At 46.9% G+C, this 22,610-nt stretch overlaps 1 protein-coding gene across 10 annotated transcripts in view; it reads right to left on the reverse strand.

Annotated features, from left to right (window-relative positions):
* Positions 1 to 19,079, reverse strand: part of Cd44 (CD44 molecule (IN blood group)) — an 84,204-nt gene extending 65,125 nt beyond the window's left edge. For 2 of the 10 annotated variants that reach the window (XM_078046238.1, XM_078046240.1), the window contains exon 1: positions 18,784 to 19,071. In XM_078046238.1, the coding sequence (XP_077902364.1) occupies positions 18,784 to 18,856 (73 nt within the window). In that variant the 5' untranslated portion in view covers positions 18,857 to 19,071. Of the gene's footprint in view, positions 1 to 18,783 lie in introns of all 10 variants that reach the window. The other 8 variants (XM_005327405.5, XM_078046236.1, XM_078046237.1 and 5 more) reach the window with 8 other exon arrangements.
* Between the last annotated feature and the right edge of the window lie 3,531 nt (positions 19,080 to 22,610).

Genomic DNA, 22,610 nt, shown 5'->3' on the forward strand with positions numbered 1-22,610 from the left:
AAAGTGGTTTGTATGAAATTCAGTCACTCATTCGTTCCAGATATATTTTCCCAAAAAGAAGTGAACGGGAGTTCGATAATATATGTGAAGAATCGGTATGCAGTGGGTATCCTAACAGGTACTCCAGAGATGTCAATCTTTTCCTTCTCCCACCAGAAGGTAAAACGTGGAGCAACCAGCCTTAGCTCTCCCAAATACCGAGAGGACCCACAGGTTCTAAATTTATGATAGATTTATGCCATCAAAAATCACTTACACTCTGATTATCTGCTGTTTTCGTGCCAAGCAACAGCCTAAAGCCACACTCACGAAATTAAAAGCAAGATGAGAACCTGCCTTAGATGCAAACACTCCCATTAAAAGGTGCAAAAAGTCTTACTCACTTCTGAGGTGTGGCCTAGAGTGGTCGGACCCTCCTTCCTCTGGAGGAGAGCAGAACTAAGCAGTTAAAGAAAAGTGAAGTGTTCTTGGAGATAAGAGAACCGAACAACTTAATGATCGACAGGACTTTTAGGTACTCAGAAGTTGCCCCCTCCTCCCCGTGGGCAACCCACAGATTCCAGGCTGGGGCTTTAGGGGAGGAAATAGGTTCTGGAAAAGTCCAGAATTCCCAGTCTGAGAAGGAAGCGACCAAGTGAAACCACCTCTAAGGGCTCTTCTGTCGTCCCTCCGAGGCCAGGGAGAGCCCTGTCAAGAAACACCTCCTCCCCAGAGGGAGGAAACTGCTATCTCCTCCTCCAGCCCCACCACCAACTGCCAAGACAGAAGGCAGGAAAGGCTGGATCCTGCTGAGACAAGCAGCCTGGGAGGTTGACTGTAATTGTGCAAGTAAAGACAGGACCTGGAGTGTGCGCCTTCATCTGCCTTCACCAGCTCCGGCAAAGCTTCCTGGAACATCCCGGCCTACCTTATCTGCTCTGCAGCAGCGGTTCCAGTAAGCACATGTGCGTGTCAGCACTCTGGGGTGCCTGCCCCAACAAATTAAAGGAGATTTTATTAGCAAACGTTATGCCCAGAAATGGAACGGAAATCTGTCCAAGGCAGCTGGAAGCCTTCTCAAATGTGGCGGGAGCACAGTCAGGGTTGAATGGTGAAGGGAGAGGCCTCTGATTGTTATGATCCTAACAACCATCGTAATTATGACTGTTGAGTGCTTGCTCCATGCCAGAAATTCTATCAAGGGCTTCCTGGACCCCCTCACATCAGTCCTAATACGATCCTAAGCTCTAGGTACTATGATTCTGTTTTAAAGATGAGAAAATCAGGGCACCGAGCAGGTAAATGAATTGCTTAAAGAGACGTCATTGTGGAGTGTCAGCACTCAAGTGTGGCTGTCACTACAGGGTCCACAGTGCTTTCTGAGCACCCAGGACCTCAGGGGATCCCGGACAGCCCAGAGACTCAACTATGTAGACTGGAGTAATCGTGCTCGATTCTCAAAGAAGATAGAGACCTGGTTTTAAACACTGTTTCCTGTGCCTGTTTAAACAGGGGCCTGTTTCTGACCATATCCCAGGAGGTCTGGGAAGCTCTTTTGGGGGAAGACACCAGATGGGTTTTTCAAAGTTTTCAACAATGCAAACAATGCAGAACACAAAAGTGGCTGTCGACTTCAACCATCCAAACAATATAAAAACAGAAAGCTCCAACAGGCTTCAAAAGGGTGGAGGAGCCTGGGAGCTACCTGATGGTGCTTGTTGGAAGGGAGAAGGAGCTGCCACATGTCCCAGGAGGGACCTGCAGGGAGCTCCTCTCTCGGCCCCCAGTAAAGAAGGAGCCTGGTTTGCGTCCCTGAACCTTGTCCCAACTTTCTCCTTTCGGAAGAGAGTTTCCCCCTTGTCCTTTACATCCATCCTACGTGATGAGATATTGCATGTATTCGGCTTCCCTTGTGGGGCCCTTGTGGGAAGCCATGGGAGACGCTACTCTTAGACAGTGCCCCTTAACAAAGCTGGCAAGAGAAGTGGGGAGGCACACAGCCCAGAGGAAGAAGGAGGAGAGAGAGAGAGGTGGCCTGCTGCCTGGCCCTCCCTCGCTCTTTACACACTTGTCTCTTATTGCAACAGGAATAAATAGAAGAGAGATGATGGAGAAATGGGTAATAGAGATGATAGAGATAGATAATAGATGATAGACACTGATAAATATAAAGTTATTTATTGGGGGGTGGGTACCAGAGACTGAACTCAGGGCACTCAACCACTGAGCCACATCCCCAGCCCTATTTTGCATTTTATTTAGAGACAGGGTCTCACTGAATTGCTTGTTGCTGAGGCTGGCTTTGAACTCATGATCCTCCTGCCTCAGCCTCCCGAGCTGCTGGGATTACAGGCGAGTGCCACTGGCACCTGGCCGATAAAGTTATTATTAAAAGTTGAATTTGGAAATCCTCACCTGAATCCACCATGGTAAAACACAATCTCACCCAAACCTCCCCAACACTGAAGTGGATACAGGCCTTCCAAAAGAGAACCGCAATCCCAACCTTGTTCATTCAGCAAGGTTCTGTCCAGTGCCTCCATGTGCTCGACATTGTGCTAGTGGGACCAGGGCTTCAGATAAGGCAGACAAGGTCACGGTAACATAAAGTCACAGTTCAGTGGGGAAGACAGATGTTAAACAAGTCAACCCCACAGCACAGCAAGTATTCTAGCAGAAATGCCTGCTGCAGTAGAAAGCTTCTTCGAATCGGAAGCCTTTCCTCTCCAGGGCCCTTGCTGTCCCCATGGGAAGCCTCCCTTAGGAAATGCACTGCAGCTGAGGACTGAGGGGTGGATTTAGAACTAGCTGGCCAGGCTCATGCTCAACAAGACTCCCCGTTAGGAAACTCAGCCTCAAAATAAAGCGTAAGTCATTTTGGCTTAATAGAATCCATTTCTTCTAGCTCTTCATGGTTAGATACTGAGAAGCACTGGCTTCCTTCCTGTGCAAGAAACAACCACATCTGTGAGAACCATCTTTAAACACACGTGAAAAGAGTCATCATAAATCCTTTAACTTTGTTTAAGTGTTTAAAAAAAGTGAAAATCACACACACACAAAAAAATTCCTTAAGGCCTCCCCCAGGATGTTACATTCATAGAGGCAGGGGACTGGCCCAGAAAACCCTCCTGTTCATTTTTGGGTGTGTTAAAAGGCCAGGATGTTGGGCCCTTGAGTTTTGAACTCAAAGAAACTATTAGGAAGGATTCTGCCTTTGAAAGACCAATTAATCCAAAATTCAATAGCCAATCCCAGACTCCTAAAAACCATAAGATCCATGGGGAGCCAATGTTGTGTGGTGACATGAACATCAGCTCTGGGGTTCAAATCTCCAATCTGTCCTAATTAGCTATGACCTTGACTTGTAATGACCTTGGGAAAGTCATTAAGTTTCCCTCCCATGCAAAAGGATGATAATGCCAACCACAAAATTAATGTAAAGACCAGATTAGATAATGGAGCAGAAAACACTTCACACCCATTAAAACACTCCAGGAGAAAAGTGTAATAGAAAAGGGAAGGCAGCCATATCTCTTGGGGGTCGTCATTTCATAATTTACAGGATAAGATGCTCATTCAAGGCCATGGTGATTGGTTGTTAATGGATCATAATAGTAGTCCTGGGGTGTGGGGCTATTCCAACAGTGCTGAAATGGCCTATTAAAATACTGAGTTTCTAATAATAAAGTGCTCAAGTATGCAAAAGATAGACTATTTTTTGGAATTATAACAAACTTAAGGTTATTCCCTGAAGTTATTTCCTTTTATGGGAGAAAAGAAAGGATAAAGTTGTGACTACCATGACTGAGAATAAACCAAAGACCATGTAAGCCTCAAATTATATTGTGTCTCCATGTAGATTCTATCCATTAAGTGTGTCTTCTCAGGAAAAAAAGAAGTGGAGGATGTGGCTCAGGAAAGCAAGAACTTAGTTTTACTTTTCTTCTTTGGCCCAGATAGAGTTTCAAACCACAACTCCACCAAGTGGCTCTTGCTGACTCTAATGCACATTGTTATCACTGCAACATGGTTTTCTTCTGACGAACCCAACTTTTGTCTGGAAACTCTCAACTTGTGCTTGGGGGGGGGAGCCCAGACCCCTAGCTCCAGTGGACAGGTTATGATTGACCTTGGTCAAGCATTAAGGTCCAGTTTCTCCTCATCAGGGACTGGCTAGGGATGTGATCCCACTTGTCCAATGAGAAGTAAATAGAAGTCAATCAAGCACTTCTGAAGAAACCATTCCTCCATAAGAAGGGTGTTGGGACCATGCAATCAATCCTTTTGCTGCTGGATATTGAATTTTTTCCCCCCATAGGATGCCTGGAACGGTGGGAGTCAGTTTGGGAACATGAGGAAGGCTAACTGCAGGAAAACAATGGGAGTGATGGAGGGGAAAACTGGAGGGAAAATACCCTGGGTCTTGACATTATCGCTGAACTCCTGGAGTGGTCTTATCCCAGACTTCTTGCTGTGGAAGATAATACTTTAGGAGAGTTGATTGCTCTGTTTCTTACACTGCACTGATCGCTGCAAACCAAGACCCAATGGATAACAATCTCATAGTTTGATGCATAGATGGATCGCAGCTTCTCTTTAGTCATGGGAGTTATAACCCTCTCTCTCCTACCCAAGAAAGTACATCTGACTCAACGTGGTAAGACAGATATTTGAATCTGTTCCATTTACCAGACACAGTTGTTGACCACTGATCATTTGGATTAGTTGTTGCCTACACTCTATCAATTGTTACATATCTTTATCATTAACTGTGCATTCATTTGACAGGATCTTAAATAATGCCACATCCGTATCACTGTTTTGAAAGAATCTGCTCTTGTCATCTCCCAAGAAGTCACCAGCAGCAAAGGAGATAAAACATGGAGGCCCTTTTAGCCAGATGCTGAACATCCATATCCCAGAGTTCCTGCCTTTCCTCCTGCCTGGACACACGAGATGCACCTGCGTAATCACAGAAGCCATTCTGCAACACCCTCCCCCTGCACACATATGCTAAGTAAACCCTGGTTCCAAGCTTCAGCTACAAGACCAAGAAAGTGTCAAGCAAATGGATGAGATTTAACTCTAAACCAAAATTTAACACTCAAGATCCTAAGTCAGTTATGACACCCTCCCCTTTCCCTGCCTAAAATGACTTCCAAACCACATGGTCCCTTTTCCTCTCTTTCTCTAGAATTTGGGTTCCTATGCTCTTCCACCATCTGCTTCTAAAATCTGGAGTCGGCTTGGAGGGTCCCATGGTTCTCAACCCATCGTTGTCTGTTGCAGAGCAGATAGAGCAAACCAGTAGCTCTCAGAATTTTTGAGGAGTGAAACTTTGTTTTTCTTGCTTTCTTACTCAGAGGACCCAATTGTGAGGCAGTCAGGAGAGGGGACAGTCTAGTTAGAGCTGCAGTGGGAAGCTTTAATCCCATCCTCATCCTGAGAGTTGAAGGGTTCTGAGAAATCCAACAAGTGGGGTCCTCCAGGAACTACGGGGACCCGGCAAACACAGTTGATGCTCTTCACCCCAAGATTCTAAGAGGCCTAGATCGGATGAGATCTCCCTGTTACATGCTTTCACAAGATCTTGTGCTTCTCCTTCATAACACTTACACGGTATAATTAAATAGGGGCTTATTAGCTGTTTACCGTCTGTCTCAGCGATGGACTGTAAGCTTATCACGGAAGCGGCCGTGCCCTCTGGTTTCAAGTTGTACCCCAATGCCTAGCAGAGCAGAACACACACGGGTGTTCCATCCACGCACGTTGAGTGAAAAACAGAATCATTTGAAAACCCCTGGTTGTTGATCCAACTCATAGAATCGCTTAGAGAGGCTGAGCGGAACCCAGTTCAGGTTGCTCTTGGGCCCTTGGGTCCCAAAGGTTCATTAAGGCAAAAAGGATCAAAACAGATACCAAATAAGGACATGCCACACAGTCACAGGAAACCAGGTCCAGCGCTGCCAGGGCTCCAGCGGAGGGGAATCACCTCACCAGTTTCCCATTGTGTCACCGAAACACAGTTCATTGAGTCTTCCTCTCTTTGTGAACTTCAGGTCTCCTTGGGGAAGTTTCAGCCCATTGTCCTCTTGCTCAAAGCCCTCTCCTCCGGCATTTCAGAGGACAAAATGGAAAGGTCTGAATAGTTATGTGACCTCAAGCCAGTCCCTTGAAGTCCTTGAGACTCTGTTTCCTTGTCTAGTCCAATAAAACTATTTCTACCACCCTTTCCACTCTGACATGCCACCCTCTTTGACTTTTGGTTGCCAGGACAGGCTAACTTCGCACAGAGGGCCCTTCCTCTCTTTCTCTACTTCTGAGTGCTTCTGTGTAGGCTCCATTCAATCTGAGCCTCCCGAGCTGACCCATCAACCCTAGCAAAGCATCTGAGAAGCATCGCACCAAGTCCTTCCATGGAGTTACCCCCACAAAGGCATGGAGACCCATCTTGGCAGAGTACCCGGTCCCCTGCCAGCCTGAATGAATTTTCATGCCTCAGGAAATGGCCACCACCAAGATGTCTGAGCCAGGATTGGGCCCTCCTAGATAAGCAGGGGATGGCAGGCAGCTCCCAGAAGGTTGGTGAGCATTCCGAAGAATACAGTTTCAATGATTGGGGTCATCCAGCAACAGGAGCCACAGATAAAGGCAAAATTCACCTCAGGTAATAATAGCACCTTGTAGTTTTACATCACGTGCTCCTGCCTACCAGCACAAAACACTTTCACACCAGGAGGCCAAGGTGGAGAGGTCTGGGGGAGGCAGAGGGATTATTATCCCCCGTATATTGAAGCATTGGGCCAATAGCCCAAGGTCACACAATTAGGCTTTCACAGGGTGGGAACTAGAGCAGAGTGTCCTAATCTTACCCAGGGGCTATTTCTAGTAGACTCTTGATGGAGCCTTTTGTTTATACCTTGGTTCTATCTTATCTTACCTGCCCAGGTAGGGAGACTATTTTTTTTCCCCTTGGGGATGAGTAGTAGGAAACTTGAGTGGCCCAAAGTTGGCTGGCCAGCCTGAGTTCAGAATCCAGATCTCTTGACTTTGGATGCTACAAGTAGGACCCAGTGGGGCCCGTCCATGGGAAGCTGCTATTTTTTTGCATTTGGGAGGCACAAGCAGAGCTCCCTTGGCAGCTGAGAATGCAGAAGCTCCAGGGCTGATAAAAGTTGTAATTAACATGCAACGTACAACCCTTTCATCTTCAAAGGCTTTTCCCCCATTAGCTTGTTATTCCTCCTATCACCCCCATGGGTGAGGCGTCATTTTTGTCTTCTCGGTTTGCAGATGGAGAAGGCGATGCGGGAAAGGCGCCCTTTGCCAAGAAGCCTGGCCCTTGTTCAGAGGAGATTCCTGACTCCCAGCAACTCACTGCACTTGGGGTGATGGGAAAACAGAATGGGGGTGAATCATAAGAGAAGGCCCAAGCAACTCTCAGTAAGACTGTTTTTAGACTGCTCTGAAAGGAAGTGGAGCTGACAGTGTGGCTAGTTGGCTACCTTCAGGAATGGCTGAACTCCCAGAGCATTCTATGCTAACGATCAGAAGCATAAGCTGGAGAAAGTTGTTGCTCTATTATGGTGATAGCCCAGTGATATCACCTGGGGGTCAAATCTTCCTTTTTTTTTTTTTTTTTTTTGGCCATGGCAGACATCACTAATGGATCACAGCACTCTCTGTAGCTGAGTCAAGGTCTGACTTCTTTACAGCACTTCAGAAAGCCTCTGGGAGTCAGTGGGAAATGTCACAAGAGCTGACATCTACTTGCTATGGCTGCTGAGGACTTGTTTGGGATTCACTTAAACTGCCACTTTCTAAGCCAGGCCAAGTTGTCAGGGTTCTCTCTCGACCGATACTGAAGCTGTCTTGCTTTGAAACTCTGTTAGCACTGACAGATGAGTCATGAGACTTCTGCGCTAGGGAAGTGAGTAATGCAGGGCCACTATTAACCAGTTACCTAGAATCAGTCCAACGCTATCCCTCACTGCTCTTCAACGTGGACTTTCTTCTTTTATATATATATATTTATATTTTTAGTTGTGGACGGACACAATACCTTTATTGTATTTACCTTTATGCCGTGCTGAGGATCGAACCCAGTGCCTCACACATGCTAAGTGAGCGCTCTACCACTGAGCCCCAGCCCCAGCCCCAGCCCCAACATGGACTTTCTTATCCAGGCAGGCTGACCCCTCTTCTGTCCCTGATTCGGTCGTATTAATTTCTCCTGCTTTAAACTTTTGGTCCATGCTCTATCCTGTCCTGGGGTTTCTCTCCTCTTCTGTATCTATCTTCTTTCCACATTCAAGTCATCCTCCAATTCTTGAAGCCTTCCCATATAGTCCCAGCTCAGAAAGATGTCTGGTTTTTGTTTTGTTTTGTTTTGGTTTTTTTGTTGTTGTTGTTTGTTTTGTTTTTTCCTGATCTACCAACACTTGGTTATTTGCTCTTAGGTACAACTCTTTCACCTACTCAACTTCTCTTTTACTAAACTGTAAAATTCTGAGGAAACTAGCTCTTCTACCTCCCCCACTTCTTTCCACAGTACCAAGCACACCATACACTTTAATAAACTAAAGGGGTCTGTTTGTCACCATTTGACAACTGGGGAAAGAGAACAACCCATAAGGGAAGGACCTTGCTCTTGTCATCCTGTGTCTAAGGGAGAAATGCTAGACCTTGGCTGCGTATGTGTGGGTTCTCAATTCTCCTAAAATAATACTTGTGTCTGAATGATGAGCTGGAGATTCAGGTGGCTCAACCCCATTCAACTCCAATTGAGGGCATTGTATGTGACATGAGACCTGAACCTATCTGGAATTTAATTTCAACCCAAACCCATGGTCAAGGGATTCATGATGGGTGTGAATTGGGAACAATCAGAATAGGCTGTAATCTGACCAGGATTTTCAGAGACTGATAGAAGACTGGAACCAGACAGAGGATTTAGCTTCTGACCCATTTAGACAAACTCCTCAGTAATAAAGTCTTTAGATTCCTTTTTTAATTTTTTTTTTCCTCTGCCCACTTAGAGCAAGAGTTTCTCTGGCTTCCTGGGAAAACAAAAACAAACTTAGAGGGAGTCTGAGAGACTCTCAGTAGAAGCAGAAGCTCACCAACACAGAGACCTGTCTAACTCAGAGCCTTGACTAAATTTTATATGTAGCTAGTATATATGTGCATACATGGGTTTGTACTTTTTTGTTCTTTTGTTTTTCTTTTCTGTTTTTTTCTTTAAGATTCTCATATTGTTTTTCCATAAGATACTAAAGCTCATCCTCTAAGTTGAGCTTTGGCTGAGTGTTGTGGTTCACGTTGCAAGGTTCCTTTAGGGAAGCTGAGAATTCAAAAGTGTTCCTGGAGCTTTAAGAGTGAAGACACCGTCTTTTCTTTCCTTTATCTGACTTGGAGCAATGTTTCGGAAGGACAGTTTAAAGGACCTTGCATTTAGAACCTGCAGGTAACTCTAGGCCTGGATTCCTGGAGTGTCAGCTGTGTAGGTGGGACATGTCAACTTCTCTGACCTGAGCTTCTTCATCTGTCCACTCCCCAGGCGATGAGTGTGGAGGACTCCGGGCAACGTGCCTTCTCCCTCGGAGTCATTCTGGCTTATTGGCATTTATAGGGTAACTGGGTCCATATGCTCATTTCTGGCATGGACCAATAATTCACTTCTGACACTTAATGTAAACCAGACATCACATTTTTTTTTGGTATTGCGTTATAATAGTGTTATTCTTTCCATTAAGTTTTATGAAGCTGAGGTATTAGTGGGCCCACACAATGGTAAATTTATAGAACACAAGGCCTGGAAAAGAACTTGAGAGATCAATTAGAATCCAGCCCTCTCGTTTTAAACATGGAAAAATGGTGGTAAAGTTGGGTTAAAAAAGATTTTTCTGAGCATCATATAATGAATCAGTACTCAGAACTAAAATAGCACAATCATTTCTATTCTTTGGGTACTTTCTTTTATTTTTAGTGGTAAATGAACACAATACCTTTATTTTGTTTATTTATTTTTTTTATGTGGTGCTGAGGATCAAACACAGGGCCTCACATGTGCAAGGCAAGCACTCTACTGCTGAGCCCAAACCACTGCCCCTTGGGGTACTTTTTATGGACTCGACACATAGCTTTAGAATGATGAACAAAATATCATTCTTGAAGCTTAACAGTGGGACTGCCTGAGCTCATACTGCTTCCACGTGGGAGAGAGGGGAATAAACTAAAGTCTCATTTTGTAACCCTAACACCTCCATGCACCCTCCCACAAGGCCTGGCCTCCTCCTTTGGGCTGTGCAGTTATATGGAGGTGATCCGTGGTTTGGAAGATTTTTAAAAAATCATCAATTGAAAGAACCAACACTTTTTATTTTTTTTCCTTTTAATGTAAAAAGGGAAACAAAAAAGCCAACATATTTTCTCTGAGTATACTGAGAATTTGATTATGAGAGTCGGAGTTCATGATACATGAGACCAGATTCAAAAATAAAAACTGAGACACAGAAGGAGCCAGTCTTAAAGGAAACGAATGAGCTCTAAACTTCCCCTATATTGCCTGATATGTCAAGCCTCAAGAAGGATCCACTAAAACCTGAGAGTGTGCTGAGAAAAGATATTTCAAGGTTTGAGATTCATTACTAGAGGCATTAGAAAAAAATATTTTTCCCCTGTAAAACAAAGAGGGGGGGAAAAAAGATGAAAAAGAATTAGACCGAACCTATAAAAATCACGAATGGTAAATGATGGGGATTGCTTTGCTAGTCAAATCTAGAAATGTTATTCATTCGACCATCTAAGTATTTATTTAGCACTTACTATAATTGGGGGGATATGCCAACAGCTGGGAGCTCTAGTTGTACAAAAATGTACCCAAGGCATGGGCTTTCCCCTAAGGGACTTTAGAGTCATCACACAGCTCAGAGGCATCCTTCGAACCTCTTTTTAACTGGAGGCATACCACAGAGTCTTTATAAATTATCAGGGGGAACAACTGGAAGATCATAAAGGAAAGTGAAAGTTACTTAAGGTGCCTAAAGGGATGAATCTGACCTCTAAGGCGGACATGTGAAAACAGCTAGTCCCAGCACAGAGGATCCAGTGCAGTCTCCTGGGCAAGAGATTTCTTCTTCAAACTCTTGTCTGCATCAGTATATTCCAGGCTCCTGTCCTCCCCTCCAAGGTGTGGAGCCTGCAGCTCCCTAGTGGCTACAGGGCTGGTCTTCTGAAGGCTGCAAGATGGTGCTCAGGTCTGCTGGACTCTGTGTTTTGAACTGGGAACATTCAGCATTGGCAACATTTGTGGCTGACATATAGGAGACACTCATTTAATAGTTTCATAGTTTACAAAGTGTGGGGCCAGAGGTATGGGTGAAAACAACACTCTAGGTCAGAGGCTGCATGGAACTGTTCATTAGTCCCTGGCACCTTAATTTGCATAGTGTGAACACCTGTGAAGAGGCATTATGCTCATCACCCATGTCTTCAAGAGATGAAGTACAACAAGGTGCTGCTTAATTCTCTGACAGGTGCATGGTCCTTCCAGAAGGCACAAAGACCTGCTTGAGTGCACCAAAACCAAAATTGATGGGGAACCTTGGACGCATCCCCGTTCCCAGGTTAAATGCCTGAACTCTGTCTTGCAAAGTAAATCAGATGTCCCCAAGGGGCTTTGCCTCCTGTCTTCCTGGGTGGCTTGTTTTTCATCCAGGGCTGTGCAGAGAAAATTCACTTGCTCCCCGATGTGATGTTCACCTACTGGGTCAAACTTGGCTTGGGCTGAATTCTTTGTGCCCTGGATGCAGGGAGCCTGACTCACGACAGCCTCCTCCCTACCAGTTCAAAGTGGTAGAAAGAAGACCCTCGAACCTAGGGCCTTTAAACAGGCCGACATTTTGCTGCTATTCGGTTGGTTCATTTCCATTTTGCCCAGTCTTGCAAGAGTCATAGTCCTAGGTGATGGAGAAATACCAATCAAGGGCCTTCACTTTTCATCCTGGTGAGAAATACTGATGTAACAATGAACTCAACTCACCATCTTCTCCAGTCCTACACCCTCCTCAATATCCCATCAGTAGAGGAGTGTAGAACTCCCATTCAGGGATTGGAATGAATGAGCCACTCATAGTGTGGATGGGAAGAGTTTTCATGACGACTTCTTCCCCCTTCATTTTTGCAATTCCAATTCTCTCCTCTGACATTGTGTTTGAAAAGGAAAAGAAAAACCAGCTCTGTGGGCATTATGATCCCACACACAACCAGATTCCCAAATAGTTTTTGGAAACAACCAGAATACTCCCAGGTAAAATCATCTAGGTTTGGGGCATGCCCTGAATCTTAATATACCAAGAAAATCACCACCATTTTGACCAAGAGCATGAGCTCTGTAGCCAGACCAGCTGGGTCTGAATCCCAGCTCCATCAAATCCCAATTGGGTGGCCTTTGGCCCAGTTACTTAAATTCCCCATGCCTCAGTTTCCTCATATGTACAAGAATAATAACAACAGCATCACCTTCATGAGGCTGGTGTGTGGTGAGTTAGCGTAAAGGAAACAACTGGTATGTGCTAGCACATTGTCAGCACCCCGTGTTTGCTATTATTACCAAGGGTGATGATGGTATCTCAGAAACACAGAACCAGCCACAAAAAAAAGCAAGTGCAGAAGATACAAGAACTCTAAAACAACAACATGAAATTTCAGCCACCACCAGAAAAGACCTGCAGTGACACCATAGTAAATGCTCAAAATGACTGGTGATGAGCACACCCACACACACAAGTCTTGCAATTAACTTTTACTCTCAAAAGGTCGAGACCCTACTGAGGTCTGAATTGGAACAACATATATTCCATGTTTGTATAATCATGTCAAAATGGACTCTACTGTCGTGCAGAACTAAAAAGAACCAATAGAAAATATTTTTAGTAAAAAAAAAAAAAAGTAGAAAGAAAAATTTTAAAAAGGTGAAGACCCAAGGAAGGTTTTAAGGATCTGAGTTTTGCAAAGCGGTTGGTGACTCAGCCCCTCCACACCCACCTGAGCCCCATCTGCCCACACTTGCCCTTACGAAGGACATTTGCTTCAGGAGGACACACCCAGGGCTGCCAGTGCACCCCAAACCTGGGGAGATCTGGTTCCATGAGTTTCTGTCCCCTGTAATACCCATGCACTCATTTTGTGCCTGAGTTCCCGTCTGAGTCTCGTGGGGCAGGGGACTCACGGGAAGGCAGGACTTGGCCCAGCTGTGGACAACTTCCCACTTGGCAAACTGAGAAGAGGAGGTCAGTGTGGCTCTCTGCCAGGGGTCAGGCTTCCCTGCACACGGGCCTCTTTCCTGCAGCACCATCATGTTGGAAGGCAGCTGGATAATTACCCAGAGAGCCCCACAGGAGACAGCCAGAATCTTCTGTGAAGCCCTCCTGCTTCTCTCTCAGCCACCATCACCTTTCAGAAGCAGGCCTGGGGGTGAGGTTGGCCTCTCACCTGTGGATTCCATCCCAAATGGCCAGACCTCCACGCTGGGCACTGCTAGGGAGTGTCGTATTTTGAGGCTTCAGTTTGGGGTTGGTGTCATCCTCTCCCTTTCCCTTCTTGGCCTAACCATCTATACAGCCCTGCCCTCCCTGGCCACAGTAAGCAGCCACTAAAGCCACAAGCAGATGAGTGAGCTCTCTGCTCGGGCTGACCAAACATGAGCCCTGTGGCAGGCAGTTGCCCCTCAGCCCTGCCCAGAGCCAAGCCAGCCAGCCCCCTCTGATGGCACGTACACATGAATGCACTGGCCTCATCCGCAGACCGGCCAGCCAGCCAGCTAGCATTGCTATGGAGAAGTAGGTCTAGATCCTAGAACTTCCATTCAGTTCAACCAACAGTTTCTGGTCTCAAACGTGTACCAGCTCTAGGGTCTGGAACTACAAAAAACTAAGGGGAGGATATGATCCCTGATATCAGGGGGGTCTCCCACAGAGCTGTAGAAGACAGATAAGAGAAATACCCCTTCTATTCCTCTTGGCGGATGGGGCTGGCTTCTCAGACCCAGTTTGGGGGAGTGTTTTTTTAAAAAAAAAAAAAATTTCATCTGCTCCATGAGTGGAGAGTAGGGTTTAAATTTCAAATGGGAGGAACCCGTTCTCCCTCAAGAACACTCGTGTCCTCATTCAAGCAGAGAACACACCGGAAATTGAGTCATTGGCATCTCACTGTGCAAACCCCCAGAATTTCTCTCTGGGGCCCAAAAAGATCCCCTTTGAAAACGACGCTGTGGGAGGCAGACTCCGCCACCTGCTTCAGCTCCTTCCTTCACAAGAATCACTTCCCTTTCAGGTCTGGGTGGAGCTGACTAAAACAGAGGTGCTGGGGAAACAGCCACAGCTAATCTCTTCCTCAGCCCCTGGCTGGGCTGCTGGGGAGGCCCCGCTCGCCTCCTGCTACCTCCTGACCATCAGCAGACTCCAGGCTGATTCACCATCTCTTGGGTGGCTCCATGTCACCTAGCATTCCACACTGGTTTTGGCTCAAAATCTTTGACTTTTGCAGAGAAGCATGTCAGCTCAAGGGAGAACCAAGACTTCCCCTTACCAGGGGCAGGTAGAACCTGCTAATGAGCATGTGACCAAGGGCCCCTGTGGGTTGCTGCATAAGAAGCGCCTGCAAGGTCAGTGTGAGAGCATCTGCAGGGCCTCTTTCTCAATTTCAGGAGAGGCCTTTGCCCTGACTTGTCTCTTAGGGAGCAACCTCTCCATTTTTTCCAAGCTTGCAAATGAGAGCATGTCTAGAAGGGCAGCTGGACTCTGATAAGGGAATCCACTGACTTATTTTAGCAACAACTAAGAAGGCTGACATCTCTGACAGCTGCGGCCAGGCCTGCAGAGTGACGAGTCAGGACAGGGCAGGGCAGGGCAGGGTATTTGAGAATCCAAAACCAGCCTGAGGGTAGAGGGCAAAGTCATTCATGCCAGGCTGTGCTGGCCTCGGAAGGCAGGAGGGTGGGAGGATCACACACAGTTTCCAAAGTTCTCCAAAGGCAAGCAATGAATGGACAGAGCAGAGGCCCTGAGGTTCAACCTGGGGGGATTTGAGACCACAGGGGAATCATGACTCTACCACTGTATCCTTGGGCAAGTCAAATTAGGATATGTTAGAATTTACTCCAGGATGGGCGAAGTTGGAGCCTCAAATTCTTTATCAAGAAAATGGAGTGAAGAACGCACTCATGCATAGGGCTGCTGTGAGGCTTACGTAAGAGACTCATGGCAAACCCCAGCTCAATGTTTAGCATAGAATTGGTGCTTAGTGAGTGCCATTTTCCTAGAAACTTAGGACCCTACTTTGCATAGAACCATCTGGTACAACAGCAAAGTGCCAGGTTTTAAAACTGACATCCACAGATGTCTCCGGAGCCACAGAGGCCCCAGGACAAGGCGGAATTGTTCTTGAGCATGAACTTGCTTTACCATAATACATATATATGTGTGTGTGTGTGTGTGTGTGTGTGTGTGTGTGTGTGTATGTGTGTGAGTGTGTGAATGTGTATGTGTGTGTATATATATATATATATGAATATATTATATACATATATTATGGAATAGGAACATATATGAACATATATATTCATTCCTATTTTTATTGGTACATTATGATCATACATAATAATGGATTCAATTCTTTGTTACATATTTGTACATGTTCATGTTGTGGCCATAAAATTTGGTCACTATTCTCCCCCAGTGTTTCCCTCCTCCTCCCCCAGCCTCCCTTCTTATTATCATTCTTTATGAAGTTCAAACAGAACTACTGTGGGGCCAAACTACAGACTTGGGATGAGTGGTAAGACAGTATTTAAGGTGTTAAACAAGCGCTCGGCAGGGTTGGGGCAGCCTCCTACAGACCTCCAAGATAAAGGTATTTTAGAGACCAAATGTATGAAAGGCACCCTGCCCTAATCAGTCTCAGAGGGCAAGTCACTAGTCCCTCTCTTTCATGGTCTACTTCCTCCTTGGGAAAAAGAAGGGATTTTTTGATGTGAGTGTGTGTGTGTGTGTGTGTGTGTGTGTGTGTGTGTGTATGTGTTTCCCTAAATGATGCTTAGAGTCCCCCTCTCTGAGTTTATGACAATGAATCAGGGAATATTTCTTGAATGAATGGAAGGGGATGTGTCATAAACTAGGAATTTCATGTGGTCCAGCATCCTCCCACGTGGGAAGATTTGGAAGAAAATAGACCCTTCTCCTGCAGGCTGCAGCCTCCAACACACGTACTCACACCAAGCATGTTCAGGATGCCCTGTGTGTGCCAGGGGAATCACTGAATTAATCGGTGCTAACCCCCCCCCCCAGGGGATGCAGCTCTGCTTCCTGGTTTCCTCTCATGGGAACACAGCCAAAGCCCTGGCTCCCAGCAGGGGGCGGCGTCTCTAAGCCCCAGGGGAGCAGAAGGGTACTGGCCATCCCCAGGCAGCAGGGTTCTCAGAGGCGCCCCTCTTTCTCAAAACCAGGGGTACAGTTCCCTAGCACTGACCTTTCACCACAGAGGAAGGTGAGGGGTGTACAGAGGACTCCTCCCCTCTAAGGCCACTTTCTTCTCCCCACACCTCATTCAAGGCACCTGTTCTCCAACTCTGAGTTTCTAGGTTCAAAGGAGCTTAAAGGAGCTTTGACCATTGCTATGCTTTTTGATTTCTGATGCAGAATTTGGACCTTTCTTTCCTCTGCTCAAAGCCTTGCCCCTTTCCATTTTCATGGTCTTCCAGAGTCTTCCACACCCAAGAATGGGTCATGGCGGTGCCTTTCCATTCCTCTCCCTTCCTTCTTCTTCCCCCTCTGCCTACCCAGCCCTGGGTAGGCAGAGTCCTGTCTCCTTTTCAAGTCTCAGTTCCTTTTAAACAACTCCACCAGCACACGGAAGTCAGGACCCAGGTGCTCACTGCAGCTGGCACTTCTCGTGCCTTCTGTGAATGATGCACCCAAAGAGACCAGGGAAACGCGAGGCAGGAGTGAGCCTGCTGGTCTCTGGGAGAGCCCCAAGGGTCAGGAGTGTTTGGGGACAGGGCCCTTTAGAAGGAGACAGGCTGAGAAGAATCAAGATACTCAGAGACAAAGCAGAAGACACCAGTGGGTAACATGCCAGCAACCTTCCCTGGAAGCTCAGGGAAGTTCCCCGGCCTCTGTTCTCGGGCCTCTGTTCTCCGAGGCTGGGCCCAGGGCTCCTGCCCTCTCCCCTCCCATAAGAGCATTTCTGCCTTTCAAAGGCCCCTTGGAGCACCAGTTCCCTGTGGTCTCTGGTCTACTCCTGCCCCAAATCCTACCCAACTTCGCCCATCCTGGAGTACATTCTAACATATTCTAAGCCTAAGCTTCAGAACTCAATGAACCTGAGTTCATATTCAGTACCACCTGTGGCTGTGTAACCTCTAGCAAGTCACCTAACCTCTCTGAGCCTCTGTTTTCCTCCTATGGGCTTAATAACAGGGTACTTGTCACCAGGCTATTGCAAGGGTAAAATGAGATAACACATGTAAAGGATTTAACACAGTCAAAGTGTACAACAGTGACTAGTTCTACCACAGCGCTATTATTGTTGTTGTTACTGTTGTTATCATTATTTGCATTGCTTCTGTTCCAGGAATCAAAATTCTAGATCCCACCTAATCAAAATTCTAGATCCCACAGGTTGGGTTGTGTCTTTTGCTTCCTTGGTATTCCTAAGAACTGGGTTTTATAAGTATTTGCTGAGTAGAATTAACTGTAGGCTGAGCTGTCTCTGTGACCCAGCTGGCACAACTTGAAAGAAAAATTAATTTTGCTGGTGATAAGCAAATCGGTCATGTAAAAATTATCTGTTCATATACAGACAAAGAGAGGGAACACTTGGAGTTGAGCCATGCTGGAATACCTCGCAGCCCCTCCCCTCTACAGCCACCAAAAGCCCCCAATCTCCTCTGGATGGGATCCTGGAACCTTAGCCTCTGGGTCCCTGATGTTACCCTGATATCCAAGCTCCCTCCATCTCCGAGGCTCCCAGGCAGGGAACAGTAGTCCTATCTGTGTTCCGGATTTTCCCTGACTGATTGGCAGAACCAGGAGGTCGCAGCTGGCCCAGTCATTGCCTGTCCTATACAGTCTCCCTGCCGCTGCCCAGCTGCCGGGGCTGGTCCCTCATAGATATCCAGACCTGGCCTCAGAGCTGGTTCAAGTTTCCACAAGAGTTCTGGTGGTCGGTGACCGGAGGGGCGATAAGGGCTTGGGAAACCAGATTCAGGTGGGGAGCCACCCTCACTTTCCCAGTTGTCTTTCTGGAAAGCTCATTGCCAAGGGCTTCTAAGTGTGTGGCCACCTTACCCAGGCTCCTACCCCTCCTGTCCCAGTGCCAGCACCTGCCTCAGCTCCTGCCCCTGCCCTGCCTAGCTCTGCCCTGTCAACCACAGCGTGTGGGGCTCAGAGAGCCCTTGGGCGCAGGAGCCTGCTGGTCCAGACACCAGCTAAGCATCCAGGAGTACAGTTAACTTGCAGCCATGTGCTCCAGCCCTAAGGACCTCACCCAAAACTGCGCGCGGGCAGCCTGCCCAGCAAAGCCTCCTCTCTCTTTCCCCGGTTCTCCTCAACACAACGGTGCTTCCCACCAGCAAAGTCTACCGGCAGTTCAGCGCCAATCCCAGCCCTGCTTTCCAGAATCCAATCCAAGTCGCTCGCCTTCCGCTGGACTACAGTCCCCCAGGGCCACTCTGCCCCCGGGGCTCCCACGGCGCTGTCCTGGGTTCCCACTCCGCTGGCCCCGACGGCCGCGGTCACTCACCGATCTGCAACTGCGCCAGGCTCAGCTGCACGAGGCAGAGTCCCCAGGCTGCGCGCCACCAGAGCTTGTCCATGGTGTGTGTGCGCGAACCGCCAGAGCAAGCAAGTGGAGCTGGGGGGTTCCGGGGCGCGGGGCGGGGTGCGGGCCGAGGACGCGGCGACGAGGGCGGACCGAACCTGTCCGAGGCTGGGGGCCGCTGGGCAATGAGGCCGCCTCGGAAGTTGGCTGCAGTTTTTATTCCAGGGTTGAAAGAGTGACCTAAGAGGGAGGGAGCGAGTGAAGGACACACCCAAGCGAGGGGCTGTGACTAAGCAGCCAGCAGCGGTTTAAAGACGTACCAGCCCTCCTCGGCCCTGGCCCTCCGCCCCCGCCCGGTTCTTAATGGAAGTTGTAAATCGGAGCTGCCGGGAAGGGACCGTGGCAGCGCCTGGAGGCGCCCACCCGCCGCACGCACGCCGGGTTCTCCCACCAGCTCGCCCCCCGCCGGAGGATGACTGAGTCCTAAAACCTCCCCGCTGAGTTCTGCCTCTGGCCTCTCCTTTCCCGCTAAATTTCTCTTGAGTCAGGCTGGGAAAGATTCTCTGGTTTTCCCCGGCGGGCGGGCGGCTGGAGATCCTGGGAGAGGAGCTGGGGCAGTGGCGAGATCCTGCCCAGAGGCGCTTCCAGGGCCATGGTGAGGAGTGAGGGGTGGAGAGCTTGAGGGAGCGCTCATCCTTCTTCCTCTAAGAGAGTAGTGAAGTCCGTGTTGCTCAGATGGGTCCGGGGCAGCTAGTGATGGCCAGCCACGGGCTGGAATTTGCCTCCTCAAATCCATGTGTTGTTCATTCTCAGGTCCCGGGATGATACCTCGGTCCTTCCACTCACGTATACACTCATTCATCCTCCCAAGTAGTTTTTCATCCACCCATCCATCAATCTACCATCTTTCTTTACATCCTCCCATCCATCCTTCTGTCCATCCAGTATCCACCCATGTTCCTCCGTCTTCCCAACACCCACTAGACCAACCACACATCCAACCATCCATCCAACCACTGGTTCTTCCACTCATCCACCATACAACTTATCCATCATTCCATACATCTTTTTCCACATTTCTTCATGAACCTGCATCCTTCCCCCATCCTCTTCTCCATTCATCCACCTATGTATGAATTCCCCCACTCATCTGCCATCCATCAACATAACCACCTATCATTTTATCCATCCTCTCATTCATCTACTCATTCATCCAAATTCTTTCTTGCTTCTACATATACTGCTTATGCAAATCTTAATCCACTTTCCCCCCTTATCCTGGCCAATAAATCTCGAAGAGGGACAGAGATTATCATATTCTTCCCGGGAGGCATTTCAAGTTGGAAAACATGAAAAATCATATTTTTAATCAATATTCCATACCTACCCATAATATACTATGAATTAATATTGGGAAAGCAAAAGCAGGAATTTTTGCCTGATGAGATACACAGAAAAACGCAAGTGGTTATCAGTGGCTGTGTAAGACCCTGAAGGAACCATGCCAGAACTTCTGAGGGAAGGTAAGATTTTGAAATTTATTAAAGGAAAATGAAAAATGGAGAGAAATGCACCTAATTATCCACCCGTCCACTCATTCATCATTCATGCAGTGAGCACCCAAGGACTTCGAGATAAATAAGACCTGGCCTTGTGTTCAGAGGCCTCATACTCTAATAGACAGCCAGACTCAGCAGCCTGTCACCCACAATATGAAGTATCCTGCCAAATACAGTTGACTATCTGTATTTGTGGATTGAAGATATTCTCATTGTTCCTTAAACAATACATCCAGTACCATTTGCATAGCATTTACATTGTGTTAGTTTTTGTAAGATATCTAGAGATGATTTACAGCATATGGGAAGATTGTAGGATATATGCAGACATGACACCATTCTATATGAGGGACTTCAGCGTCTAAGGAGTTTGCTATCCATGCGAGGGGAGTATCATGAAAATAATCCCCTCTGAATACCAAGGGATGACTGTATATGTGTTCAGAGTGCTATCAGTCTTACAGTCCTAGAGAAAGAAGTCACCCACTTTTCTAACTTTCCAGGGGAGGTGATATTTGAGCCAGGTCTAGAAGGAGGAGGAGAAATTCTCCTGATAAAATTGTAGGGACAGGTCATTCACAGGGAGTAGTCTTGTAGTGAGGAATACTACGGGTTCAGGAACAGAACGTCCAGGTTCAAATCCCATCTGGGCTGCTTGACCTTGAATAAGACAATGAGCCTGTATATAGCTCAGTTTCCTTAAATATAAAGTGAACTTCATAATAGTATCTACTTCATAGAATTGATGAGGATTAAATGATTCAAAATTCCTGCATCTATTAAGTACTAGATAAATGTAAGTGTGTGTGTATGTGTGTGTGTGTGTGTGTGTGTATATATATATATATATATATATATATATATATATATATATATATCAAGCACCATGTATGTAGAATAACCTGAATATTAGATCAAATGAAGAGGTGGGGTGGGGGGCAGCAAGACCTGAAGCTAGAGAAGTAGAAAGGGTCCAGATTTTAAATTAGGCCAGTGAATTTGAACTTGATCCTGTAGGAACTAAAGAGCAGTGTACATTTTTAAGATTATTATTATGATGTTAAAATACGTACAATGTAAAGCTTGCCATCTTACCTTCAAGTGTGTAATTCAGTGGCATTCAGTGCATTCACCATATTTCCCAACCCTCACCCCCATCTAGTCTAACTGAAGCTGTTCAGTTGGGGAGAGCCTTACATTTTCTTGCATTTTCAGAGAGAATATTTGGGGCTGGAAAAAAATCACTGTTTAGAAATACTGCCTGCCCTCCCAGTGGTGGGGCATTCCACATCTGACATGAAGTTGGTACCTCTGAGCCCTCGCCTGAAGAGGCTGCCATAGCAGGAAAGGGCTGTCCCTGCTACTGTCTGTGACCAAGACATGGCTTGCCTGAAAAGCCTGGGGCAGGCTGGCTCCCAGGTAGAGCTTCTGGCTATAGCCCTGTGAGAGGACAGCCCCGGTGGGTTCCTGGGCGAGAATGGCTTTTCAACCTGATGTCACCTCCAAGGGCTTTCAGCGTTCCCTTCTAGAAGGAGGTGGGGAGTGAAGGGAGTTGTCACTAGGAAGAATGTTGGTTTTGTGCAGGTTTTTTTTTTTTTTTTTTTTTGTCCTGGGGGTTCCTTGGAGACATAGTGGTCAGAGCAAAGGTTTGAGGGTGGACTGGGCCGCTTCCCTGTCCCCTCCCACCACAGAAATTCCATTTGCATCAGTTTAAATACTAGAGTCCTGAGAGAGATTTCATTTTGATGAAGGATTTTACTCTTAAAAATATAGAAAAACCCACCCAACTAGGTGTGAGCCCTGTTCCCTTTTGCAACTAGTCCAGTAAACAACACCAGTTAATGAAACAACTGGGTCTGAAAGTGCTTTGCAAACTGTAGAGGGGCATGCAAATTCTAGCAATCATTATTAGGATTATTCTCTCAGAGGGGAATATCTTGGCTGCCGGCTTCCCCATAGTTTAGAGAGGGACTGAGGCTGCTTGCCATCGTGCCCCGAATGACTCATTTCAAATAACTGGCCTGGTGACTTACTGAGTCAGGGCCATCCCTTGGGAATTCCTGGATCACCTTTCCCAGCAACCCTGCTATCCACTTTCCACCCCATACACAACCTACCCACACCACTAGTCACACAAAGTCCAGGCGAGCATCTCCTCTGAGCCTCTATCAAGGTTGAAATCCTTAGAGCATTTGAAATGTTCAGTCAGTCTGTTGTGTGTTGCACCAGCCACCTACCTAGGCTGAACCA

Source organism: Ictidomys tridecemlineatus, chromosome 4, assembly GCF_052094955.1.
Source record: "Ictidomys tridecemlineatus isolate mIctTri1 chromosome 4, mIctTri1.hap1, whole genome shotgun sequence".
Classification (NCBI taxonomy): domain Eukaryota; kingdom Metazoa; phylum Chordata; class Mammalia; order Rodentia; family Sciuridae; genus Ictidomys; species Ictidomys tridecemlineatus.